Genomic DNA, 12,619 nt, shown 5'->3' on the forward strand with positions numbered 1-12,619 from the left:
TTTACCAGATATAAACATTATTATCACAAAGTCACTCTGAGAGCATGACCACATTAAGAAATTGGAATCCACCTAATTGTACCTCAGAAGTGACAGATATTCAGGATTAAAGTCTTTTATAAATATGCAAGTGGCTCCTGTTAAGTTACAAAATATATATTGGAGTTGAAAATCTCTCAGACTGAGAAGGATCTCTGTAAAGTAGTTTCATAATAGACTAGCGATACCATCAGATATCAGGGATTAGTCTGTTTCCTTCATTTGGGAAAGGGCCAAAAAACAATAAAACACAGGCTTTAGATGCTACTCTGGAAAAACAAAAGTTATCTAATTATAAGGTGTGATTCCCAGCTGGTATATCAAATATAGATTTCAATTTTTTTCAAAATTTGATTTTAAAAATACTGGGAGAAGTTTGGCAATGCTCTGAAGTAATCACATATAACCTACAGTGACACAAATCCATAGTTAGGAATCACTTGAAATAGTTTGTATAGGATTAAAACATAAAACAGGGTTTAATTTATATAGTACTATAATTTTGATGGTTCCAAAGTACATGAAAAGTTTTTGCTGTCCCTCTATATGATTTTGTATCATACAGGTATAACTAAAAAGTGCTTTTAGGCATAGAAAATTAAGTCAGATTACTCTTTGATTTGTATAGTTACCACTGATTATTCGCAAATTCCACTTACTTTGTACTGGGTCGAATTTCTTGACCATTTTTATACCATTTCACCTCCAACTTTGGATCCGCCAGTTCCACAGCAAATCTTACCCTGCCTCCTTTATCAACCTGATATGCAGGATCGAGAATTTTTGCAAAAGCTGGAAGAGAGAAGAAGCAAAACTATGTTCACATGCATATACTATGAATTTAAATAGTCAATATATGTATGAGAACCTAAAGCTAAATAAAAAATTGAGACTGAAGAAGAAAGAATTAGGAACCTTCCAAATTATCCCTTATATTTTAGGAGTCTGCATCGATTTATAAACAATAAGATGGTTTAAAAATGTAAAGAGAATCCACATGCTTTTGGAAGAAACATAAGAAAAGAATTATTGAAGAGGCTTCAAAAATGATTACCTTCATTCTTCAGGGAATGTATGATATAAAGTATCCAAATGAAATTTGGACTTGAAGAACATGCTCATTCTCCTAATATGATTATTATCAGGATCATTGGGATTATCTGTGTACATCTATGTCACAGTTTTTTATCATATAATTTATGAGATACTTTCAATGACTCGTGAGCTTAAATGGAATGCCTTTGACTGACTGAAATAGTAGGCTTATCAAAGTTTTTGTACTGTGGAAACTTGCCCAAATACTGGCATGTTTAAACACTTGCGTAACCATATCGGGTGTGAGAAGTGAATTCCCCATGCCTCATCAAATGGGTGGAAGAATATAACAGTAAAACAAAGAAACAGAGAATCTACTCTGCCTAAATAAGAATCAGGAATTTGAGAGTGAGGGAGAGATGCAGAGGCTGGAGAAAGGGGCCGCTGAGAAATTCCCAGTAACAGCGGGAATGTTTAATATTCCATTATATAATACATTGTATGTGTTACTGTAATGCACCTTCTGTTACCTTAAACCTTCAGCAGCTGTCTGCTACCCGCTTAGCCTGTGCGATGTGCGGGGCAGTAAACTACTTCACCTGAAGTCAAGTTAACGAAGAGAAGAGTAACCCCTGCAGATTCCACCCCAACTAGTCCGTCCCCAAACCCAGTAGGAAATAGCAAGGATTAAGATCTGCCCCAGGTGTGCTCACCTGCGCTCTTCTTCTCCACTCTGCGCATGCGCTTGAGCCGCCTGAGCATCCCGCGCAGGTCGGTGATGCCGTATTGGAAGGCGATCTTCTCGTACTCGCTGGGTTTCGCATTCTTCAGCAGCTCCCACACGTCCACCTCAGGTACTTCCTCTTGCTGCTTCACCTCCCTAACCGGGGAGAACCATTGCCTAGTTTAATAGCTGCCCACTGGCCCTTAAAGACAAGGAAGGTCGGAGTATGGCACCGATTTTTCGGGTCAGTGCTACAAGCTCTGTTTAAAGCCTGAGTCCTTAAAGCTGAGGGGAAAGTGTACTTTGCCTGAAGTCTCAGGGAAACTTCCAGATAGTCAAAGATCAGATACGTGCACTTATATTAACGCTCTCGTTTATCCTAGTTAAAAACACAATATTAGGGGGAGAGGAGGATACCAGGAAATATCCTTAAGATATTTTTACTTATTTTCAACTTGCAAGTCTAAATAGGAGGTGAGATTTTAAGGAACTTAAATGTTTTCATCTAGGATATCGGTATTGAAATAAGGATTAAGAACTAGAAGATTTTAGGTGTTGGTCTGTGAAAGAACAATGCTCTCTTTCTACCTTCATTGGCGTGCATACCCTAGCTCTATATGGAGATGGTACAAATACAGTATTTCAAATCTTCGGATTTTGCAAATAGCATTTTTCCTACCATGTTAGTAAATGTGTACATTAACCATTTTTGCTGTTTGTTAATACAAAAAACATTTGAAACTGTGACTAAGCGTTTGTTTTTTGTTTTGGTTTTGGTTTGGTTGTTTTTCATATGATTTTTGTGTATACATAATTCTTTTTAAGAGAAAACTATTTTTTTCTAAATTATCAGAGTAAAAAAAGAGAATGAGATCCAGAAATCTCTCGTATTTCATCTTAAAGTATTGTCTTGAACTTTTTTGGAAGCAGGTTGGGTATGAATCATGAAAATATAAATGTGAAACTGTAAAGCAAGTCATTAAGCGTTCCATGAACAAGGCGAAAGTAATTTCTTAGTGTAATTATCAAAATTATGACTCTAAATTTTGATCACTGGCAAAAGAACATATAAAGAACATATATAACTAATATATATACACACATATATATGATTTAAAGTACATACACTTGTCTGTATTTTAAAACCAAAAAATGAAACAAAACTCAGGAATAAACACTTTTAGGGAAAGAGACAGTATAAATGCAAAATATAATTCAAATTGATTTCCTTCACTAGCTAAGTAGTCCTAATTTTGTTTAAGCTTAGTTGACTCTTTTTATCAACTAAGGTTAATTTGGAAATGTTATAGTGACTGCTTACTGTGAATAATGCGGGTTTGGATATGATTTTTCCAAGAAAACTGGTCAACACATCTTAAACATCAGTGTGAAAACAGATTCATGCTATCATGTTAGCAAATAATGAGTTGCATATGTTTGCATTGTCCAATTAATTACACCTGCTTCAGAATTTCTTGAGGAAAGACTGGGTTGTAATCATAGGGAAGGGGAGGAGAATATAAATATGAACATAGAGTTTAGGGTGGCATTAGGCAAGGATGACTTCTGCATATCTAATTTCCACTGTTGTGTAAGTCTTTTGCCCAGTAGAGGATGCTGAGGCAAATCTGGGACATGGAAGGAAGTGAGAGGTCATTGGTCCATCAGTAACCTTTGTGGGAAGGACTAGCAACACCATTAGGAAAATGTGCCTCTTAAAGACTCAAGACACAACTAGTATCTTCATTTCACTGAAATGGTAATTACACCCTCTATTAACATGGGGAAATTGAAAAGCTTAAGAAAATTGTCCTGAAGTTGAAATATTGGTAATAATTTGCCTGATCTACTATATCTACTGCCTGAAAGCAGTCTAAATTTCAAATATAACATTTAAATATTTTGTAGGAAGTCTTGGAGAATTGCAATTAAAATGTGTATGTGTGTATATATGTATATATTCTCTGTGGGTCTTTCCTCAATCCACTTTATTATTGCTCTATTTTTGTCACATTAGCCTGAGTCCCCACATTGTAAAATTATGCCATACTACATTGTGTTCAATTTGTATCTCAACCAAGAAGAATTACATACACATTTCAAGTGTCCTCCTGACATTGATGAAAAGATTTAAAGATATCAAACTAGATTAAAATAGATAACAAGAGGCACAAATCAAACACTGAGATATACCTAGATGAATGAGGTGAATGTTTATATGAGGAAGCCAGTAATAAAGATCATCACTTTCAGTGTGTTTCTTGAGTCACTTTTGTTGGTAGATTCATAAAACCAATCATCCTCACCATTTTTTTCTCATTAAAACACCAAAATACACCCCACTCTACTACGACCTTAATCCTAATACAAACACCAATGACCTCTTGCCTCTTCCTTCTTCCTTTCCTCTCCATCACTTCACTGAATCCCAAATTGCAAGGAGATGGATTCATTATTTTGTACTGGAACGTAAGGTCAAGGCTGCCATCTGTAGCATCTCCTTTACTCATTCAGAATGCATCTATACTTACTGTGGTAGCTGCACATGACCCTATCTGCATGGCTACATTAAGCTTCAGTAGGGAGAAAAAGCCAAATTTCTATAGGCACTACTGATTCCTTTCCAAGCATGGGGATAGACCTATATAACAGTTACAGTACTTCCATCTACATCGAAATTTCTATAACTTGACACTCCTAGTGAAATATAAAGCAGTTATAGAAATTTTATGTAGAATAAACTTTTAACTATTTATATAGGTCAAGTCCCATAACAAGATACTGCCCAAAAGACTGTCTGTCATTTATCTAATGTCTATTTGAAATAGGCTGACTTTGTTCAGGGCAGGGAGATCTTTCGTTGTATAAAGACGTTGGTTGTAATGATATTTATACTCATAGGGATTTTGCCACAGACTCTTGGAGGAGTAGAAATGGTAACCACATGTCATTACCACAATGAAAACACATGCAATTCACAAATTAGTAGGAAAACACAATGATTTCTAAAGTTATACTGGTGGACTAGTATATAGTATATTAAATGAATATAGTCTTATGATAACAATAATCTAATTATGAGTCAAAATAATAATTAGAGGATGTAAAGAAAATGAGAACTGGAGACATGTTGACTGCCCATTTTTTTCTAGTAATTTTTTTTTCTAGTAATTTTTTTTTCTTTAGTCATTTTGACCATTAATTAGATTTCTTTTACTCTGCAAACTACTGGCAGAACTAGTCTGTTCTTTTTTCTTTCTTTTTCCTTTTAATCAGACTTGGCACCTAATAATCTACTGTATTACATTTTTATTGATTGTGTGTGTGTGTGTGTGTATGTGTATGTGTATTTTGTCACTTTACTAATATAAATTCTTCAAGGGAAAATGTCACATTTTGGGGGGAAGTGGATATTTATTTGACACCTGTACTAGCCAGGCCTTTTACGTTTAACTTAATTCTCACAATAATTCTCTTAAGTAGTTTTATTCTCCACATTTACAGATGTGGAAAACAAGTCTCAGGGAGGACATATAATTTGACCAAAGTCATGCACAGTAATTAGTAAATGGGAGAGTTGAGACTCAAATCCATGTTTTAACCACTACCTTTTCCTTTCCACAAATATGTATCTATCTCTTTCTACGTGCCAAGTGCTGGAAGGCACTGGATTTCTTTTCCTCACGTCACCTACTATTATATTCTACACAAAGAGAGCATTTAGTATTTTCCTGGTTGAGTAAATGCAGGAAAAAAACCCCCAAAAAACAAAAAACCTCTCTTGTCTTCCTAAAGTTTCAATTTGTGCTATAAATGTCCGAGGCGCCAACTTCTGAGGCAGATTCAGAGTGGCGTTTCTTATGTGGAGTCACAGGAAATGTGCTGACTCAGAAAAGGGAAACTTGGATTTAGGTCCCTGCTCTTCCTCTAACTAGCTGTGTGACTTTGGGTAAGTCACTCAACATCTCTGGTCTTTGGTTTCTCACCTGTAGAACAGGAAGAGTGAGCCTCGCTTAAGGTCAATTCATATACTATTGCTTTAAATACATCTGGGGAATTAATAAATATTATTGAGACTAATGATTATTTGAAGTATCCAGAGAAGGAAAAATGTTTTTGATTCTGCCAAAGTCTATTGATTGGCTAATATCCATTTGATTATTAATAAATGGCACCTGTTAATATTTCTGTTCTCAACCTAAATGTTTAGAGCTGGGGGTGAATTTTTCATTCACAGGGACTTGAATAAAGCCATCCAACTAAACTGAGAATGAACACAAGCCCATTTATTACTATTTGTAATTTGTTTTGAAGCATTTCTATCTATACTTATGATTTTTTAGTAACCATAGAAAGCAGTAAAAATAATAAAAAGTGAATCTAAAATGCTAAGTGAAAACATATCAATATTATATATCATTAATTTAGAATTATAGTTTTACTGTTTATTCACAAGTTTGGTAGATAAACACAATCCCAGCAAAAGTCATTTTCTTTTTGTTGCTTCTGTGCTATAGTAAATATCTAGATATGTATATCTTTATATATAACATATATATAATATAGTATATTTATGATTATGTATATGCATATTTATGGGCAGAAATTCTATAAAATGGTTGTATACTAAATATCCATAATGAAAATCTATAAATTTTATTGCCGGAGAGTACAAAGTTAAGGGAGTGTGAGTGATAATACTAAACACATCTCCATTTTACTACTATATTTTATCTCGTCTAAAAACGCACATTTTTGGACATTTTAAACATCTCTGAAATAAGGATGTACCTTATAGTCAATAGTATGTCATAATAAACAATTTGGAGCAATTTTTTTCATTGCTTAGTGATTTCTAAAATACAGGTATATATTAACATGAATGGTGTCTTAGATTTGATGAAATATAGTAAATCACCAATACTATGTTAAAGTATATATATATATATATATATATATATATATATATATATATATATATATATATATATATATATATACTTGCTGAGACTTCTACCAAAAGACTTCTACCAAAATTTTGAAATTGATTTTTCAGTCAAATATCAAAAGCAGAAGAATGGAGGCTTTATTTATTCAATCATGACAAGGAATCATGATTGAAATAATAGAAATCATGAGAGAAATAAAAAGTATTCACGTATTTAAGTCTCTGTCTCAGTTTTCAGATTTCCTCATCCCCTTCTAAGAAAGTATGTGAAGACTCATGAAACATTTAAAAAGAAAGTAAAAGCATCAGCTAAAATCTTTAACAGATTAGTATGCAGTTGTTTCTCTGTCTCTTTCTTAGTCAACGCTGTTATAGTATTCCATAAGCAAAACGCATTTTAAGAAATGAGAAATTCTTTGAAAAACATCTACTTTAAACTTGACTCCTCTGAGTGGGTATCTAAAAGATTTCCAGGCCAAAGCGCCTCACTCCATCACTGGATTCTCACCTACGTTTCAGGAGACCACTAAAGTCAAGTTCCCCTGCATCCTCTTGACCTTCTCCACTGTCATTAACAAAAGAAAAGCAAATCCGGGTTTAATGCTGAGACACATACACAACAGTTTCCCCCAAACACTCTACATATAACGTATATGCAATTTTGTACTAGCACACAAGTCACAGGACTAAACCAACACAAACACTTTCTTTTCACACAAGTGACATTTTAAGTTTTGGAGAATGTACTTGTGGAAAAGTAAACATGAGGAGCTTGTGTTACTCTACGATTTCGGAAGGCACATTTTTGTAGATTGCATATATAGAACTGCTTGGATTTGTGTTCAAACAGAGGAACACAAATGCACTTAAGCCAAGCAACACAAAGTACTTTGTTTTTGCAAGTTGGGGGCGCTGGAAACATACCTGTGTAAAAAGCAAAGGACTTTTGCTGATCTCTGTTATTCATGTCAGACAGAGATTGGCTTGGAGGACGAAGTGTACCAGTGTCAAATATATAAGTACCAAACTTATATTTAAAGGTAACCTCTTTGTGTCCATCAATAGATTAATCAGATAATGTGATACCAACATAACAAAAATGGAGCTAGTGCAGAGCTTTTTAAAAGATGCATTCCTTTCTCTTTTAAAGAGAAAGGATTATAAGCTTTTCATTTTCTTATTAATATTTATACCTTTTAAAATGTATTTTCCAAAAATTTGTCTTGGAATTGTTGAGCCCTTTACTAGGAGTTTTTAAAAGTGCTTTCCTATAGAGAAATGCATCTTAATTTAGGCATGCAGCCACCTTCATGATTTCATGTAAATTCTAAATATAACAGAAGCTATGGAACTGACATTTAAATGGCACTACATATTTACTTACGTGTTTAATTTTTTAATGAAGATTTTGTTTCCTGCTCTTTTACAAATGTTAGTTATGGTTTCTAAGAAAAGAGTCTGTGGGTTTAAAAACAGCGTGTATAACACGTAAGTTATAAGAATTGAGCTCAAATTGTGTGTTTTCAAAATTTCTCTAATAGCACATATTTGGAGAAGACCTTCTGACATAAACACATTTCTATTCTCTTAAAGCCCAAAACTTAGTAGATTACGTCTTCCTCTCTTAAAATAGGCTTATACATAAGATGAATGTAGTTTTAGATCTATGCATTTGCTGAACGTGGGGTGACGGGAAGGTAAGAGATTTTGAAAGTTATGACTTAAAAAAACACAATTGACTGATCAGGAAGTATTAAATATCTTTTAAAAGTAATTACAATTTTCATTTGTTCATAATTTAGGAGGGAACTATGACTTTTATTAACAGACTAAATCGTTGTTTTATGCTAGTTTCAGATGACTTTCCTTATTCAACAACACTGTTATGTGGATTCTGTCTTAAGAAGAACAAAACATTTGCTCTCATGAATGAATTTTTATTTTGGAAGAATTAAGTACAGAGCATAAAATAATGGCAGGAAAAGGCTAGTCACATTTCTCATAGGCTAGAAAATTCTTTTCATTTTTCTTCTTTGACCCCCTGATATTTCAGCCTTGGCAGTTGCAAAATAAATCAATTAAGTATCTATATTTTGCCTTTCTACAATGTTCTTTATTCCAGCAGACTCAGTGGTCTTTCATTTAGGATAATTCCACATTTAAATAGCGCTAACTTCAGTAAGTAGCTACTTAATTGCAGTTTCCTGGGCACATGGTTTAATTGCTCCATACGTGATTTCTAGATAAAAGGCAATATAAGTTTTCTGATATCACTTAACTGATGCTGTATGAGATGTGTATTGTTTTAATCTTTGTGGGCCATTTGGTAGAAAATAATGCAATTAAGGAAGAAGCCTCATAGACCCGTAAAATGGGAGCTTCCTATAACAAGAATAGTCTAAAAAATGATCAGCATATACACGAGTTGGCATATTAAACCCACAGCTTCTCTTGAACACTAACTTTTGAATATTTAGCATGTTTGACTTCAGTGAAAAGAGTTGATCTCATTTGGAATATAGAGTGTGGGGGAAGGGAAAGTGCGTTTTGAAAATCTGCCACTTTCATGTGATACAAAAGCTACCTAGATTCCCCTTTTGAAGTTACCTTCTCTTGAAAGCAGATCTGATGTCAATGCTTGGGGTAGTCCCAGTAGATTCTTTGAAAGGAAAGAAAACAGTAAAATAAATACCCATTAAGAAGGCAGTTTTGTGTTCAGTTCCTTTCCCTGCTGTGGGGATTCTTCAGATGGAAGGGATGCCAGGTGAGGGGGGGATGGCTCTCCTCCCAGCGGGTGAGCTGCGGAGGTATCACACCTCACCCCCCCTCGCACGGAATCAATGAAGGGATTTAGTAGGAGTTACCGTATCCAGTTGTCATTCCACCTGTCTGCCCATTAGAGTCACCTAAGGAGCTTAAAAAATGTCAGCTTCTTGATCTCCCTGCTGGAGATTTTGATTCACCAGATCAGGGATGGGCTCCCGGAAATCAATATTCTGAAAACGCCCCTCAGGTGATTCTCAGAGATGCCTGGCCAGGTTGAAGAAGCAGCGCTCAGGACCAAATTCCCACTTAATACAGAAATCTCGACAGCACCACCACCCATGGTCACCCAGCCTCTGCTTGACAACTCTCGGACTGGGACCCTCACAACCTTCTGTTGTGTCTCTATATAGCTTTAAGGAAAGAGCTTGTGCTAATGTGAAGACAAAATTCACCTTCTCTTAATTTCCACCCTGTGATTCTAATCTGCCTAAACACTTCTCGAGGACATGGATAATGGCCTTTTCTTTCTGTGTGACAGCCCTTCCCCTATTTACAATGAGTCATAAATGCCTGGCCTCCTTCACCTACACATTCAAGCTGAATGGGGCATAGTTCCTGGATTCTTCAACTTCCCAGCTACCCTACTCCAGGAGGGATCCCAGTGGAGGTATGGTACCCATGGCCAAAGGCATTACTTCAAATGTGGAACAAGTAGCATGTTACAGAGAGTGGTATCACTTCCTAAACCTAGATCCTATAACACTTGTAATGCTCTGGTTTTAAATTACCTCAGCTTTGTCTTTTGTAGCTACATCACACTTCAGATTCATTTTAAGTTTATGATGTTTGCTGCCAAGTCAACTTTCCCTTTGTATACTTATCAAAGTATTGTCTTTTCCACTATGTACATACATACCTTTAATTTATTCCTACTAAATTCACTCTAGGCAGTACACAGAACATATAGATGAAGAACTTCCATATCTGACATCAGTCCTTATAAGAGAAATCCTCCCTTCTACCTGGGTATCCTGGCATCTTCATCCCATATTAACTTATCCCCAAACCTGAGTGAGAATAAGAGGACCAAACGAAACAGGTACATTCAGTAGCAGCAAAAAAAGTCATCGGCCCTTATCTGAGAGATTGAATACCATGGATAGCATGGATAAGAGATATTTACAATAAATTCCTCCAAAGTCTGTTTTTAAATTGTCTCATAACAATTTAATTCAGCAAGCTTGCTGAGACTACCACAATCAGAAACACACAGTTTTAAAGGAAACTTTATTTCCAAAATCTCATACTAATAAATGGCCTTATTCTCCTCTATCCTCTCATACCTCATAAACAAAAAACAATTAAACTTATCCAGACTAGAAGTCTCTCTTACCATGTACTTCAAGATCGAAGGAACAGCTGTCAAACTTATCCTTATAGGTGACCTCGCATCTGTAGTTTCCTGCATAGTTCTCTTTGGCCTGGATGATCTGCATCTCAAATGTGTACACCTGCAATGAAATGTATCCGGACATATTTCAGCCCTACCTCGCCGACAGAAAGAGGCCATCACATTGCAGTTATTTCCCCAGTTCCTCAGCATTGGCTTAAAGACGTGTCTGTATCTGGGGATTCCGGTACAATGTTCTCAGTATGGGAGGGGTCAATGCAATGCTCTGAAGCCCCTGGAGACAGCAGGGCAACCACACTGGAGTGTAAACACTAGAAATGGGAACTCCAGCAGATGTTCTGGGACTGAAGTCTGTCAAAGATGAACCGAAAATGACCTTTTACGCACACAGAGGAATGAGCTGGCTGAGCCCCTGCGGCAGGAGGTCAGGGTCATACCCGACTGTGCCTTTCGAAGGTTTCCTTCAGCTGGAGGTGCTTCCCAGCTTTGCTGGCCAGGTCCATCCATTTCCCTTTGAACCATTTGATAGTGGGCTTTCTAAGAAGATCTTCGGCCTTGACTTTGGCTATAAAGGTGATATTTTCACCTAGGAAAAAAGCACAAGTAATTCAGACTGTGGTTATAAAATTGCCATTTGTTTTGCTCTTGGATGGAAGGAGTTAGACAGGAATACACTGCATAGCCTATGATGTGACTGGCACTGCTGGAATTGAACAATGAAAGGGCCCTGATTTTTTTTTTTGAGTACCCTAGTTCTTAGGATACTCTAACTGCTTCTGCTTTTGAGGTTGATGGAGCAGAAAAAGAGCAATGGGGAAATCAGTGGAAATAATTTTTGTTTGGAATTCAAGCAAAAGTAATATGTATAAAATAACATATACAGGCATACCTCATTTTATTGCACTTTGCTTTATTGCACTTTGAAGATAGTAAGTTTTTCTTTTTTTTTTTAATTTCTGAATTTTATTTATTTTTTATACAGCAGATTCTTATTAGTTATCTATTTTATACATATTAGGGTATATATGTCAATCCCCATCTCCCAAATTCATCTCACCACCACCCCTCCACTTTCCCCCCTTGGTGTCCATACGTTTGTTCTCTACATCTGTGTCTCTATTTCTGCCTTGCAAACCAGTTCATCTGTACCATTTTTCTAGATTCCACATATATGAATTAATATACGATATTTGTTTTTCTCTTTCTGATTTACTTCACTCTGTATGACAGTCTCTATGCCCATCCACGTATCTACAAATAACTCAATTTCGTTCCTTTTTATGGCTGAGTAATATTCCATTGTATATATGTACCACCTCTTCTTTATCCATTCGTCTGTTGATGGGCATTTAGGTTGCTTCCATGACCTGGCTATTGTAAATAGTGCTACAATGAACATTGGGGTGCATGTGTCTTTTTGAATTATGGTTTTCTCTGGGTATATGCCCAGTAGTGGGATTGCTGGGTCATATGCTAATTCTATTTTTAGTTTTCTAAGGAACCTCCATACTGTTCTCCATAGTGGCTGTATCAATTTACATTCCCACCAACAGTGCAAGAAGGTTCCCTTTTCTCCACACCCTCTCCAGCATTTGTTGTTTGTAGATTTTCTGATGATGCCCATTCTAACCGGTGTGAGGTGATGTTGAGCAGCTTTTCATGTGTCTCTTGGCCATCTGTATGTCTTCTTTGGAGA

At 35.9% G+C, this 12,619-nt stretch overlaps 1 protein-coding gene across 12 annotated transcripts in view; it reads right to left on the minus strand.

The window, feature by feature from the left end:
* The window catches only part of MYBPC1 (myosin binding protein C1), a gene marked incomplete at its 3' end in the record, with an annotated part of 95,717 nt that overhangs the window by 43,156 nt on the left and 39,942 nt on the right, over nucleotides 1-12,619 (minus strand). For all 12 annotated transcript variants that reach the window (XM_082419323.1, XM_082419329.1, XM_082419332.1 and 9 more), the window contains 6 exons: nucleotides 11,361-11,509; nucleotides 10,906-11,023; nucleotides 9,354-9,405; nucleotides 7,255-7,311; nucleotides 1,788-1,954; nucleotides 699-831 (listed from right to left, as the gene is read on the minus strand). In XM_082419323.1, coding sequence (XP_082275449.1) covers nucleotides 699-831; nucleotides 1,788-1,954; nucleotides 7,255-7,311; nucleotides 9,354-9,405; nucleotides 10,906-11,023; nucleotides 11,361-11,509 — 676 coding nt within the window. The remainder of the gene's footprint in view (nucleotides 1-698; nucleotides 832-1,787; nucleotides 1,955-7,254; nucleotides 7,312-9,353; nucleotides 9,406-10,905; nucleotides 11,024-11,360; nucleotides 11,510-12,619) is intronic.

Source organism: Balaenoptera physalus (genome assembly GCF_965194825.1).
Source record: "Balaenoptera physalus genome assembly, chromosome: 13".
NCBI lineage: Eukaryota > Metazoa > Chordata > Mammalia > Artiodactyla > Balaenopteridae > Balaenoptera > Balaenoptera physalus.